This window comes from Pipistrellus hanaki (assembly GCF_964339955.1).
Source record: "Pipistrellus hanaki genome assembly, chromosome: 1".
NCBI classification, from domain to species: Eukaryota; Metazoa; Chordata; class Mammalia; order Chiroptera; family Vespertilionidae; genus Pipistrellus; species Pipistrellus hanaki.
Window position 1 is genome coordinate 120,051,317 of NC_140503.1, and position 15,478 is coordinate 120,066,794.

At 39.3% G+C, this 15,478-nt stretch overlaps 2 protein-coding genes across 9 annotated transcripts in view; one reads left to right on the plus strand and one right to left on the minus strand.

Moving 5' to 3' along the window:
- CACNB2 (calcium voltage-gated channel auxiliary subunit beta 2) overlaps positions 1 to 8,223 on the plus strand; it is a 357,975-nt gene extending 349,752 nt beyond the window's left edge. For all 8 annotated transcript variants that reach the window (XM_084868414.1, XM_084868415.1, XM_084868421.1 and 5 more), the window contains 3 exons: positions 1,823 to 1,918; positions 2,979 to 3,164; positions 4,076 to 8,223. In XM_084868414.1, the coding sequence (XP_084724540.1) occupies positions 1,823 to 1,918; positions 2,979 to 3,164; positions 4,076 to 4,570 (777 nt within the window). In that variant the 3' untranslated portion in view covers positions 4,571 to 8,223. The remainder of the gene's footprint in view (positions 1 to 1,822; positions 1,919 to 2,978; positions 3,165 to 4,075) is intronic.
- Positions 8,224 to 9,637: 1,414 nt separating this feature from the next.
- NSUN6 (NOP2/Sun RNA methyltransferase 6) overlaps positions 9,638 to 15,478 on the minus strand; it is a 44,366-nt gene continuing 38,525 nt past the window's right edge. Inside the window, exons 10-11 of the mRNA XM_084868623.1 lie at positions 13,184 to 13,309; positions 9,638 to 10,372 (exon numbers count right to left, since the gene is read on the minus strand). Coding sequence (XP_084724749.1) covers positions 10,145 to 10,372; positions 13,184 to 13,309 — 354 coding nt within the window. The 3' untranslated portion in view covers positions 9,638 to 10,144. The remainder of the gene's footprint in view (positions 10,373 to 13,183; positions 13,310 to 15,478) is intronic.

Here is a 15,478-nt window from a genome sequence, read left to right on the forward strand (position 1 = left end):
CCTGGGCAGCCAATGGCTCCTCATAGTCACCCAGATTTGTTTCTGATTGGTGAAGTTCTATGCCAGTCAGCATCTCCAGGCCTATTTCTGGGCCTGATCTGTAGCTGCCATGGCAGCTGCATTTCAAGCCCTGCTTCTCTCTCCAGGCCTCACCAGCAGCCTCAGTGGCTGCTGATCAGGCCCCCTGCCTCTCTCTCCGGGCCTGATTCATAACTGACTTGGCAGCACAAGGCCGTTCACTAGGCCTCCAGCCCAGCCCCGGCCAGAGGCTAAAGACCTTGATGTGCCTGCTTTGCCCCGCTCCCCGCTCCCCTGCCTTCCCACCAGCCTTGTTGTAATAGGAGCCTGTGGGCTGTGGGGGAGGGACCTAGAGGTGCTCCATGCACTTCCTGATGACCTGTTGCCTGTTGTCCATCTGGTCTTTAGGTTGTGATGCCCCCTGGCCTTTTATAATGTATAATAGATTATGAGTAATGAAATAGGAAGTACACAAGAGCTGCATATAGCCAAGTAGGTTAGTTATCTCAAGGACCTGCATTGGTATAATTATTTGATTTGTGAACCAACTAGCCACTTTATTCATAGCATACCATTTTTATATGAAAGAAAAACTGACAGGTTATGCTTACTCAGACTTGGGTATCACATCAAAGAAAACAGCTAATAGCCTTTGTTACCAATGATAAAACTGAAGGTTTCAAAGAAAATGCTGAGTTTTGGAAAACTTGTATCCACCTTTGAGAGCTTGGCAGCTTCCTAATAGACAAAGACTTTTCTAATGAGATCAATAATAATAATTAACAGATAGGTTTTAATCTTGTATAATGAATTGTGTCAACATTTGGAAGATCTGAAGAACTCAGTGAACCATTATTTTCCAAATGATCAATGAATGATGCTACAAATTATGCATGCTAAAGACCCATTCAAATTCCAAGATAGGCCAATGGAATTTATGTAACAGAGTAAGAAAAGTTCGTTGATATTGTTTCATGTTTCACATAGCAGCTAATCTCTAAGAAACTAGTGTTTCCACACTATAAGGAATATCCATAATTATATCAACTACATATTTTTAGGAGGAAGGGAATCCTTCACACATATGCTCAGACTGGTAGGTTAGCTTCCTGCTGGGGTCTGGCTGATGGGAACTGGGTGAGACAGGCCAGACACGCCCTGGAGTCCTCCCGCAGTCCCTCCCTGGCCCCCATCATGCACTAGTGGGGTCCGAAGATCTGGCCTGTGCCCTCTTTCAATCCAGGACCCCATGGAGGAGTCCACAGGCCAGGCCAAGGGACCCCACTGGTGCACAAATCTGTGCACCAGGCCTTTAGTAGGTCACATAAAGAAATACTTTTTGGCCCTAGCCAGTTTGGCTCAGTGGATAGAGCTTCAGCCTGTGGACTGAAGGGTCCTGAGTTCGATTCCTATTAAGGGCATGTGCTTGGGTTATGGGCTCAATCCTCAGCAGGGGGTATGCAGAAAGCAGCCCATCAATGATTCTCTCATCATTGATGTTTCTCTCTCTCCCTCTCCCTTCCTCTTTGAAGTCAATAAAAAAGTATACTTTTTGGGTTTCTCAAGAACTGTTTAAAACAAAGGAGTCATGAGACAAAAAGTTTGATAACTGCTAGCCTTGAAAAAGGACTCAGAATAAGCTTTGAAGATTTATATGAACATATCAATTTTGCAGGTAATCTTCATAGCTCAATTTATTATAAGCCACTTGCACTGTATATAAGTTTCCAGAGAAAGGAGTGGTGAATCTTGTCATGGATCTGAGTGCAAATAGCCCTCTGTTTAAAAATCTTATCTTTTACAGGTTTTACAAAGGTTAATAAAATCTCGAGGAAAATCTCAAGCTAAACACCTCAATGTCCAGATGGTTGCAGCTGATAAACTGTCTCAGTGTCCTCCAGTAAGTCCTCTTTATATACACTGTAATCCAGATGAAGAGATCAGATCTGGCATTACATTAAAAAACAAAAAGCAGACAGTTACATGCCTGTTGGGGGAAAGAATCCTCACCACTTAGCAGTGAGCATCATTCTAAAGAAGTGAACTGTCCTACTTCCTGCCATGAACACTTGCCCCGATCATGGCTTACAAAAAGCTATGGCAAGTTCTATGGTCACCTCACTTTGTAAATAACACCTCATTTGTATCTTAAATGAATAAGATATTGACTTCAAAAACTTGGTCTATAAGATTACCTATTTGGAGTTAACCCTACTAACTATAGAGATTGACTTGCTGCCTCTTCAATAGCTCTCTGAAATATTGATTTAAGACTGTGTAAAAACAAATGTCTAAACAGTCAGTCACCCAGATTCTGACATCTGAATACAGTCTATTTCTAATTCATGCTTTACATACCCTGCCAGGGATTTACAGATGGCTTTTAGGTTGTTTTTTAAGTGCAAGTATTTCAGAAGCTCCAAAAATCAGGACTATATCCATTTTGATTGCTTGGAGTATGTTAAAATTTATGATAACCAATTTTGGAAGTTTGGGCCATGTCAAATCATCAGTGGTTTCAGTTTCTTCTGCCAAACTTCATGTCCTTATCTTTCCTCATTAATTTTCAGGGTTAAACTTTTCAGTCTATGTCAAACAGGTTTCTTCCTGTACTATTCAGATTGTATTATTTTCTTTTTATATTTCTTTCTACCATATTATCAATTCCTGTTTTTACTACTGACAATTTTTCCATCGTGCCCTTTAACAACTACTATTACACCTGTTCACTTCCTGGTCATTGCTGCTGGTTAAGCATCCAATATTCTAAAATGACATAATCTGACTAAACAGGACAGTCGGCGGATGGAAAAGGGAAAGGAGCACATAAGCCACAGCACATACAAAGCAGTGTAGCTCATGAGCCCCTCCCTCCTTCTATGAGGCTGGGGTAGGGTTGTGAAACTCAAGTCAGTACTGGGCTGGTATAAGTGTGCTCTCTGACATGTTTGCCTCTGCAGGAGTTGTTTGATGTGATCTTGGATGAGAACCAGCTCGAGGATGCTTGTGAGCACCTTGCCGACTACCTGGAAGCCTACTGGAAGGCGACCCACCCTCCCAGCAGCAGTCTCCCCAACCCTCTCCTTAGCCGCACTTTAGCCACTTCAGCGCTGCCTGTTCGCCCCACTGCAGCCTCTAACTCACAGGTGAGAGGACGTCTTCGCCGTATTCGTTGAGAAGCCAGGCTGCCTGGGGTCACAGTGCTGGGGTCCAAGCCCAGATACCAGGGCAGTGCTTGTGCCAGTAGAGTGGCTCTATCCAAACTGAGACACCGAGTCAGTTAGACATCTTCAGTGTAAGTGGTGTAGCTAAGAAAAGCAGGTCAAACACAATATACTATGAAGATGTACAGACTTTAGAACTCTCTGCTACATCTTAGGACAGGGATAGAAGAACTTTCTATACAGCAGCAAAGACAGTGGAAGCAGAATGCCAGCTGCAAGGCGGGGCTCCACCTCTTACCAAGCACATAACCGTGAATAAGTTCCTTATCTGTTTTTTTTTTCCCTGAGATGCCTCTGGAATTATTGGCAACCTATCCCAGGGTTATTGCATTAATGACTTAATTATTAATTAATGGGGCTGCTAAAACTGCTTGTCTCATAGTTCGTGACATTTAAGCATTTCATATTTTATTTCCTTAATCCTTACCTTAAGCCAAAGCCAACATCCTAAAGCATTTTAATCTTCCTGCATGTATTCAGATGGGGTAGTTAAGTATACACCCATGTGTAGAAAAATCTTAGGTACCTATATCTGTATTTAAACCGCAAAAGAACATATAAAATGCCCTCCCTCGTTTAATCATTTAAATAAAAATATTACTCTGTAATGTTCTAGACACTTACAAATTGACAAAGTCCAGTATGATATAGTACAAACCTTATAAATGCCACTAGACATCATTAAAAGAATTAGGTAACTTAGCAAGGGGAGATTTCATTTCAGCATTATAGATCCTTAAAAGCAACTAAACTTGAACAGACCTGCTTTGCGATGCCTAGTCCCTCACACTCTGACCAAGGTTGATGCCTGTGTTTTTTCCCTCCGACACCAGGGTTCTCAAGGCGATCAGAGGACTGACCGCTCTGCTCTCGCCCGCTCTGCCCCCCAAGCTGAAGAAGAACCTTGCCTGGAACCAGGCAGGAAATCCCAGCACCGGCCTTCCTCCTCAGCCCCGCACCACAACCATCGTAGTGGGACAAATCGAGGCCTGTCCAGGCAGGAGACATTTGACTCAGAAACCCTGGAGAGTCGAGACTCTGCCTATGTGGAGCCAAAGGAAGACTACTCCCATGAGCATGTGGACCACTATGCCCTACACCGTGACCACAACCACAGGGAGGAGCCCCATGGGAGTGGTGAGCACAGGCACAGGGAGTCTCGGCACCGGGCCAGGGACCTGGATCGAGAGCAGGACCACAACGAATGCAACAAACAACGAAGTCGTCATAAATCCAAGGATCGCTACTGTGACAAGGATGGAGAAGGAATATCCAAAAAAAGGAATGAGGCTGGGGAGTGGAACAGGGATGTTTACATCCGCCAATAACTTTGGTCTGTTTGTGTTTTTGGATTTTTTTAAGTCTTGTATAACAGCACCCTCAATCTAAATCTTTGGGGTCGACATTGCAATCATATGTGATCTGTCGTGTATATTTTGTATTGCTGTTGCTTAAATAGCAATAGTATGACAGAGTATTAATATACTTTTTTTCTAAGTGCTATATAAATTTGCCTGGTACGGCTGCAGTCCTCTGATTGTGTACTGGACTTTTCAAAAACTGTTTGGGGTAGCTGCCACTTGAACAAATTGTTGCCATCCAGGGGGCATTAGTATTTTAAGAAATGTGGTGGATGTTTTAAAAAATATAGTTGACATCTCCAGCAGCCAGAATTGGCTCAGATAAAAAGTGGAATATCTTGATTCTCCAGATTTTTAAAATGTAGGCACCTGATATGTATATTCATTCATCCATGGACCACTGTTTCTTGCTTGTACCTCTGGCTGACTAAATTTGGGGACAGATTCAGTCTTGCCTTATACAAAGGGGATCATAAAGTTAGAATATATTTTCTATGTACTAGTACTGTGTACTGTATAGACAGTTTGTAAATGTTATTTCTGCAAATACCTTCTTATAATTATATATAAATATATATATATATATATGTATACATACATATATATATATATATATCAGTTTGATCACACTATTTTAGTCTTAATGCCAAGTCAGCAGATTTGCTTTATGAAGTACAGGGACTAGAATTGCCCACATTCAGGAAATTTGTAATAACATTGTGTAGGCACCTATTTCCATTCTAGCAGAAAGTCTGTACATACTGTAAATATGTGTGATTGCTTGACTTGAAAAGGTTTAATTTCTGAATGTTTTACCATCCCTGTAAGTTTATAATTTTGACCATAAATTATGATAAATATAATCAAACTCCAAAGGTTGTTCTAATCCATGCAGCTCACACTGATTGTGACACACATTCTTAGTAGCTAGTGTCTCATGTCACTGCACTGGAGTCTACAAGCCGGAACTCTGTATGCACGTGTGTGTGCGTCTGTGTGTAAGAGTATGTGCGAGTGGTTGATTGAGATGAATCTGAATGCAGAAGACTAATAAGGAAACTAGAGACTGGTATCTAGAATCCTACCCACCTGGCTTTGAGCTGAATTGTGCTGCATGACGCTGTAATGATCCGTTGAGCAGGCAGGGAGCATGCTGCCAAAGGTGACTGGGAAAGCGTTCTGTTGGCTCCTTGTTTTTGCTCCTATAGAGCAAAAAATACAGGCAACTTTTAACTGTGAGTGTTTCACTGGAAATGTACAATCTTTGTGTGTTCGAGTATTTGTTATAGTAAGAAACGTTTACACAGCTTGTAGAATTATTTCGTGGGAAAATAAATTTTTCTAACTTCTCCCACTTTCTTTCCTAACCCTGCTTATTGTTCTGTTATCTCCCAATATACCTATCATTCCATCCCCACCACAAACTCAAAGAGTTTCACTGTCTGTCAAAACCTAGAAGTGCTTCTTATAACCAAAGTTTCTGCTCTTCAGAAGTAATCAGGGCAAATGGGGTGACTTGAAGTGAACAAAACGGTCAGAGCATTTTCCTACATCAGACATCTATGAAGGGGAAACTAGAAGATATTATCTCAATGATGCTGTTGTGAGCAACTCACAATGTGGTTGTCATGTTAAGGCTAAACCTCTATGTCTCCTAAGTGTCATTTTGTCCAGTTATGACTGGACCATGAGATAGTATTTGGTGTACCTGAAATTTGTCCGTGGAGAATGCCTCTCTATAATTGCCTGACTGCAGATTTGTACATTATATAATTATGATTTGTTAAGTAAGTTAATCTATTTTTGTTTTGCTTTTTTTATTATTTCAGGTTCTTGCCAAATATTACTGGACCTTTATAAATAAAATGTTTCACATTTAACTCCTTACTTTCCCTACTCCCAAAGAAACTCAATTTTAAAAATGAGTTACATATATAGTGTTTTATCAGTTAATATGAAACATTTCCCTCAGAATCAGTGTATTGTTAATAAGCTCCATATTGTTGCAATGAATTTATTGACTATAAAAATTGTAGTCATAATATATAAATTGATGCAAAGTAGTCACATCATTGGAAAATCAAATTCCAATTAAAATACTTTTATAAAATATTTCTGATAAACTTTCCATCATGGTAAGATGCTGCTGATCACCAGCCTCATTCTTTGCTACACATAATTTCATCCCAATAATAACTTTAGAACATTTAAATTCTTGAAGTATAACTAGTATGTATCTAACCTGCTGCTACCATAAATCCCTTTCAAAAGTCCTGCTAATGGATTCCATTTTTAAAATTCTATACCTGGATTCTTAGGATTTTTTTAACTTTATTGTGTAATATGTTAGTCCAAATCAGAGTATTTCTCAAAAACTATATTGCAGGATTTGAGATAAGAGTATCTATACATGAAAACTGTATAGTGAACATATCTGTAAACAGTCTGTACTAAATTTGTAAATGAAGAAATAATCCCAGACAATGGGGTATTTACTGACTTGTGGAATATAAAATTATAGTCTTCACAGAGCAAAAGCTTAACCTTAACTTAGTTGTAGAATCATGATTTTTTTAGTCTACCTAGAAAACGCTGGAAATGTTCTTAATAGTTCTACTCTGTTTTTTGTCAAACCCATTTCAGTTTTACTATGCTCTTTCTCTACTGCTCATTTAAGTTACTGTTACAAAAAGGTGCTGCTAAATGTAGGGTGTATTAGTCATAATGTACTTTGGGACAATGCCACATTTTTAACACGGTCTGCTCTGCATTCCTGTTAAACATTTGCTGTCAGCTACACTGACAAACTGTTCAACAAACCTGATTTAAAGAAATTTATCTAAAACAAATAAAGAGCTGGCTTCTGCACTGTTTATTATTAGTAGCATCAATTATGATTTGAGGAATGATTCTGACAGTTGAGAATATATTAAATATTCAACAATTCCCACTTGTGGAGCATTTTCCTTGGGACAATGCCAATCACTGGTATTACTTTAGTGACCTTCCCCTGATATCTGACAAAATAATAGCTTAAGGTAGGTAAAGGATCTTTTAAGATATGAGCACAGCAAAATAATTCTCCTTAGTAATTAATAATAATTCTCCTCCACCTTAATTCTACATGTGTAGCAATTCAGACTTTGAATTTTACTATTACTTCATTTTTAAATGAAGATCCATTTTGATGACAAATTTAATTCCTCCTCCTTGCTCAATGAGGTAATGCTGCTAGTCTCAGATATTCTGATCTTACTGAAACTTTAAGTCACACTGTTAGAGAAAAAAGATTACATGGTTTTGGATCAGTTGTTTCATTCAAGCTAAATTATATTTTTAACTACTTGTATTTCTCTTTGCTGTTTAAACTAAAATGTGATAAAGAGTTTTGAAGTAAAATGTACTCACTGTTGAATTAAATGATTTTTCTGTTTTAGTTATGTCAACACTAAGTAGGTTGAAAGATAATATATCAATTTCTTCCACATTTTCCTGATCTTTTCCCTTTTTATTGTATTTATTTGTCCTTTTAAGACTGAATGTGTTTCATTTTTCAATTTGCTTTATTTTTTTGAAGAAACCACTGAAAATGTGTATGTTAAAGGAAATACTTTTAAGAATTTAACTTATTTGTCCTGTTTTCAATATGCAAATATTTTTCTTCTATTTTGCCCACACTGCTTATATTTTGCTATTTATCAGTATTAACCAAAATTTATACATTTGCTGCTACCATTTTCATCCCTGCTTAACACATAAGGCTTGGTAGAGAACATGAGAGAAAATGATTTTGTGAATTAAAACAAAATATATTTAAAATTTGGAGAGGTGTACTGATTCCTAGAAACAGAAAGGCCACAGGTAAATACTATTTCTCTTTAGTCAAATGGCATCTATTAGATATAAGGCATACTGAAGGATATAAACAAGTCAGATATTTGAATCTTTGGAGCTTGAAATATTTTTCCCCTTAGTCAATAAGCATCTGTTGGCAACCTGCTAAGAAGCAGTGACAGAAAACACAGGGTCCCTGCCTCCAAAGTCTCCCCAAGTCTGAAGCTAGTAGTGAGGAACATGCCTAGAAAGCTAGAGTATTCTCAAAGTGCCACAACAGCAGTAAATATGGGCCGTAGGTGTATAAAAAGACAAATGACTACCTCAAACTCAGGGAAGGGTATGTAAGAAAGGCTTCTTCAGAAATGATGCCAATGAAAGGTCTTACCTGATCCAGGAGGCCTTGCAATCTCGATGAGTATAAATAGTTACGAGACATTCCTAGCAGAAACTTATGGAGGGGAGAAAGAAACTATTAGGTAATTGTTTCCAACTCTCCACTTACATGCCCAAGGCTCAGGAATTTGAGGATGATTTGATAATTGTTAACAAAAACATGTATATAACTATATATGACAGCTTTTAACTAGGGCTGAATGTTTAAATATATCTCATCTAAAAAAACCAAAAACAAACAAAAAAAAACCATGTTAAGATGAAGCAAGAATAAGTTTATCATTAAATTTTTTTAAGCAGTCACTTACATCGGCCACTATAGGGGATGATCAATTTTGCAGTTTAGATCAGTGGTCGTCAACCTTTCAGACCTCATGGTCCAGCCGTGGTCTATGGCACTGGTTGGTGACTGCTGGTTTAGATGATGTTCTTGCTTTTACCTAAATTCAGATTTGATTTTGAAGTGGTCTTTTTGTATCTTGATGTGTCATAGTCATAACAGCCTTACCTGATGTTGGTGTTCTGGGAAATGAGTCCAGTAGGAGAACACCAAGGCCTTCCTGTAAATGCCAGGCCAGTTCCTAGTTGTCAGAAGTTGGCTTTCTCTTCCTCACTAATCACGTCTTCATTAACTAATACAGCATGTGTTTCAACAAATTATAAAAGGTACTGACATTGCAGAATATTCTCATTTTTTTAACCTACAAAGTGAAGAAAAGATTCATTTGACTTTTTAGTTTAAATCAAGGGGGAGGGGAAAAAGTAAACAGTAAAGGCAAACTCTTACATACAAGACATCCAGACTTTATTTGAAAGAGGGTTTATTTATCAAATAGTAAGCAGAGAAAGAGGTAAAATATTTAGCTCAGTCATTAGCACATGGTAAATGTCATACCTCCTATGCCCTGAATTCTTAAGAAACTACTTAATTAGGAACTCAGGAATAAAAAATAATATACTTTATAACCAAATTAAAAATTGCTAATTTTTTTCCTTGTTAGATTCATTGATTGCCATTAAAAATGAAAACATATGACTCCAAATAAACATGTTTCAGACATTTATAGGCATCTCCTTTTCTTTATACTCTGCTAAATCCAAAAGGGAAGATTACTCACAAATTACAAAATATAATCTCATATCTCCTTCCCCCACCCTTTATTTCCTCCGTGTCTCTTGATCACTAGTGAAACAGCTGGCAGCCTTTTCTGTTTCTTTAGCAACCACATCATCAACTACTTGGCCCAACAATAAATTGGTTTTTAAATTAAAACACACAAACAACAGAGCAAATGTTTGGAATTTTCATTTCTAAGGATCCTTCTCCTCCATACTTTTGCATTTTACAAATTTTGCAATGAAAAAACCTATACAATCCTTATTTGCCAGCCAAATCATGTCTTCTACTCTGGCTTCTTTGAAAGAATCAATGTCCATGTCCTGTAATGGCACAACAGATGGATCAAATCGTTGCAGCTGTTTCAATTGTTCAAATGACAAGCCAGTTCCCAGCATTCCTTGTCCTCCAATGTGTGGTTCCTATTTGGAGGAAATAAATAAAAATATACATGAACACTCTACAATTAGCAAGTATAGGTACCTGTGCACAATTTAAAAGACAAATTCAGTTGTATTATCACTTTTTACTAAAATAGAAAATTGAGTAAAAACCTTTTATTTTTGTAGAATATACTGTTTTTTCAGGTAGTGAAATGGGGAAGCATATGGTCACATGAAGAATAAATATTAAAACTTTGCTTATCAAACATCATGACATCTCAAAGGATCTGAGCTTCATAGTTACAAATACAAATGATAGCCCTGCCACATTTTAGCTATGTGACCTTAAGCAAGTAACTTTACCTAATCGTTCCCTCATCTTATAAAACATAAAATATTCAGATACTCAGAGGCTTAAATAAAGAAGGTGCTATCATGCCTGGCATGGAGTGGCATATAGTGGCTGTCACACAGAGGTATATGGTCCTTAATAAATAAAACATTATATACATAAATTCGTGCACGGGGGTGAGAGAGGTGTCCCTCAACCTAGCCTGCACCCTCTCCAAACTGGAACATCCCTCTTACAACCCAGGGCTGACAGCTCCCAACTGCTCGCCTGTCTGCCTTCCTGATTGCCCCTAACAGCTTCTGCCTGCCAGCCTGACTGATGACTAACTGCTCCCCTGCCAACCTGATTGCCCCAACTTCCCTCCTCTGCCGGCCTGGTTACCCCTAACTGCCTTCCCCTGCAGGGTTGATCACCCCCAACTGCCCTCTCTTGCAGGCCTGGTCCCTCCCAACTGCCCATGCCTGCTGGCCATCTTGCGGTGGCCATCTGGTGTCCACATGGGGGTAGGATCTTTGAAGACATGAGGGCAGCTATCTTGATCTTGTGTATTGGAGCGATGGTCAATCTGCATCTTACTCTTTTATTAGACAGGATAGAGGCCTGGTGCATTGGTGGGGTTAGCTGGTTTGCCCTGAAGAGTGTCCTGGATCAGGGTGGGGATTCTCTTGGGGGGTGGGGCAGCCTGGGTGAGAGGCCTGTGGTGGTTTGCAGGCTGGCCACACACTCCCAGCAACTCAAGCAGAGGCCCTGGTATCTGGAATTTATTTACCTTCTGAAATTGAAACTTTATAGCCTGGAACGGAGTAAGCCTTCTGCTTGCTCCCTGGCTGCCACTATTTCTGTTTGGATTTGTTTACCTTCTATAATTGAAACTTTGTAGCCTTGAGTGGAGGCTTAAGCTAGCTAGGGCAGGCAGAAAGCTTGGCTTCTTCCATTGCCTGGGAAACCCAAGCCTCCCTCCTGCTCTCTGTGGTCATAGCCATCTTGGTTGGGGTTAATTTGCATACTTGCTCTGATTGGCTGGTGGTTTTGGCTTATGGGTGTAGTGAAGGTATGGTCAATTTGCATATTACTCTTTTAATAGATAAGAAAAGTCAAGTAACCAGAACGCCAGAATGACTGGAACAACCGCAACAATCAGAAAGACCAGTTGCTATGACAAGTACTGCGGCCGGCCAATCAGCCTGATTGGGGGATGGCCCCTCCCCCTGGCCGGCCACACCTTTGATCCTCCCCCCTCACCCTGATCAGGGGTGGGGCTGAACAGCCAGCCTCCCGTGTCCTCTCCCGCAGGCAGGCCTGGCCTGATTGTCCCCCATTAGGGCGGGCCAGCCAAACCTCACCTGTGCACAAATCTGTGCACCAGGCCTCTTGTTATCAATCACAGCAATAGATAAAATTCAGCTTTATGTATGAGACTTCCCCAAACTGAGTTCCTAAAGATACCTCTTTCTGACCCATTCCAACTGGATAAGTTTTTGCTGTTTTTAAATGCACTAGAATATAAAAAAGAGATCAATTGAGGCAGCATCAATCAGTTTAGAGGAATAAAGAATCATAAGGAATTGAGTGATACTTGCAAACAACTACTGTGAAAGACGCATAATCCTAATTTAAATCCCCATTTCACAGACAAATGTTTGTGTTATTGAATATATATTTTCTTAGTTGTATGCCTGAAAATCTGTATTTATTAACCTATGGGGGAGAGGAGTGGATAGAGTCTCTCCTTTAATTATACATTAACTGATACACACAAAATTTCATGTGAATTCTGAAGTCTTCCTTTCATTTACAATGTAATTATCTTAATTTCTGCATCCAGAAACCATCTCTGGATTGCTTTTTACTTATGTATTCCAATTACCTCCCAGAATTCTATACAGAAAGGCATTAAAGTTACATGTTCAATGATCTAAATGCATATAAGCATTATTACAGATTTAAGCTTAATCTCAAACATCATGGACTAAAAACCTAGCTATAAACATATTTTCAATAAAAATCATAACAGAAACATGGTTTTAGGTAAAATGAAGTACAAGAAAGCTTTCTAAAAGCTACATGCCGGTAATTTACATGAGAAACAAAAGAAGCAATAATCCTGAACCATTACCCCACTTTGATTAGTCTTTTGATATTCTAGTTATTTTAAAGCCTGTTTGGGCTTTGATGTGATATGGGGGGAAACTGCTCAAAATTTTCCTTATTTGAAAAATCCAGAATGGGGAAGAACTTGGAAACAAAATCCTTAGCAACATGAACAAAAACCATAAGTGAAAGAAAAATCTAACAAGAACATACCTGGGCTCCGTGGCACAATGGCAAGGGATGAACACAAGGAAAAACTGTGTCAAGATGTAAATTCTCTATGAGCAGTCCAAATGGATTTAATGAAACATTTTTATTTACGACAGTATTTGTTTCACAAGTTTTACCAGACAAATAACCTGTGTTGATTCCTGCACTTAAGTTTCTATGATGGGAATTATTCTTACCTGGGGCTGAAGCTGAAGGCAAGGAAACGCTGTGAGGGCCCAGGCCACTTGTTCCTCATTCTCTGCCAGCGTAATGGTGCAGGTGCTATAAACAAGCACGCCCCCTGGCCTCAGCAGCTTCACTGCCTACAGAAAAATGGGATCAGACTACATGTACCACCAGGCTAAATAAACATAGTAAGGAATTTTACATCTATGTAATATCTTTCAAATATTTGGGATAAATAGAATGATGTTCTCTATGACCAGGATTCTGTCCTAGATATTCCAGACAAATATATTTTCTAGAGACCCGGTGCACGAATTTTGTGCAGGTGGGAGAGGGTGTCCCTCAGCCAGCCTGATTGATCCCTAACTTCTTCCCTACCAACCTGATTGCCCATAACTGCCCTCCCCTGCAGGCCTGGTCACCCCTAACTGCCCTTCCCTGCAGGCCCAGATGCCCCAACTTCCCTCCTCTGCCAGCCGGGTCACCCCTAACTTCCCTCCCCTGCAGGCTTGATCGCCCCCAACTGCCTTCCCTTGCAGGCCTGGTCCCTCCCAACTGCCCTAGCCTGCTGGCCATCTTGTGGAAGCCATCTTTGACCACATGGAGGCAGCCATCTTGTGTGTTGGAGTGACAGTCAATTTGCATATTACTCTTTTATTAGATATGATTATCTTGGAGCCATTTGGGCCAAGACTCCCAAATTGGAACATTTGATTCCATAACTTTAGTTACCAAATTTATATTTTTAGGCCAGTTTTCCTTCTAAATTCCATACTAATATACTGATTTTTATTGCCTTCTCAGTATCTCTATTATGAAATTTGATATGTCCCAAAGTGAACCTCTATCTTCTCTTTGAAACCTATTGGAGATGTATTCCTATCATTCCAAATGTTCAAGTCCCAAATCTTAGATTATCCTTTATCGAATTCCTTTCTCACATTCCCAATATATCAGCAAATCCTATTGTCTCTACTTTCAAAATATACACAGAATTTGGCTACGTCTCACCACTTCCATGGCTATCATTCAGATCCAAGTCTCATGGTCATTGCCTGGATCACTGCAAGTCTCCTACTTAGTCCACTTCTTCCCCTTACTATTCTACAATTTATTATCAGTATGGTAATCAGAGCACTACTTTCACGACTTACCACTTCTCAGCTCAGAGCCCTGCAAGTGCCCTCCATTATCACCTAGAGTCAAAGCCCAGGTCCTGAAAGTGACTGTCAATACCCTACACAAAGCAGGCTACTTGCTGCCTCTCTGACCTTGCCTTGACACCTCCTCACTCTGCTTTAGCAACACTGGCCTCTGCTGTTCTGGAATATTCATGGTACACTCCCCCTATCCCTCCAGGACCTATGCACAAGCTTGGAAATCTCTCCTAATTCTCCTCATTGCTTGCTCTTAACAATTTTCTTATCTCTACTTACATGTCACCTTTCCAGCAATACCCACCCTGACCACCCTATGTAAAATTGCAATTATTTCCAGCACTCCTCTTCTCCCTTTCTTTCTAATAACTTACTCATCTATTTGCTCATTTTCCTACCCAATCAGAATAGAAACCTCAAAAATAAGGGCAGAAACTATTTTATCACTATTGCATTGTCAGCACCTAGAATAATATATTACGTAAAATAAGTGCTCAGTAAATAATTCCAATAAATAAATGAATCAGGAAATAATGTGTTAAATAAAAATAAATTTGTTCCAAATAATTAAAATTTAATGTTTTTAAAATTTTAATGAAAATATTTCAAACTATACACTGAGTGGCCAGATTATTATGATCTCTGAAGGCATAATAATCTAGCTACTCGGTGTGTGTGTGTGTGTGTGTGTGTGTAATGTATACTTATGCTTTTAAATCAGAGTACAGTAGGTCCTCGGATTATATCAGAGATCTGTTCCTATAGTGTAATATAATGCAATTTTTGCCATAAGTCAGAAACCATCTACATAAGCACTATGTAACTCACATGGAGCACATGCACAACAGTAATGAAGTGAAACAGTAAAAAATAAAAATAAAAGATAATTCCTAACCTTTATTTGTGGAAAATACAGTAAATAATAAAAAACATAAAGCACATATGTAAATATGTCGAAATGATGAAACTTTTACTTTTTTATAAAGAATTAAATATATGCACGGGGATCCCCTCAGCCCAGCCTGCACCCTCTCCAATCCAGGACCCCTCGGGGAATGTCTGTCTGCCAGATATCCCTCTCACAATCTGGGACCACTGTTCCTAACTGCTCACCTGTCTGCCTGCCTGATTGCCCCCAACTTTCACCCC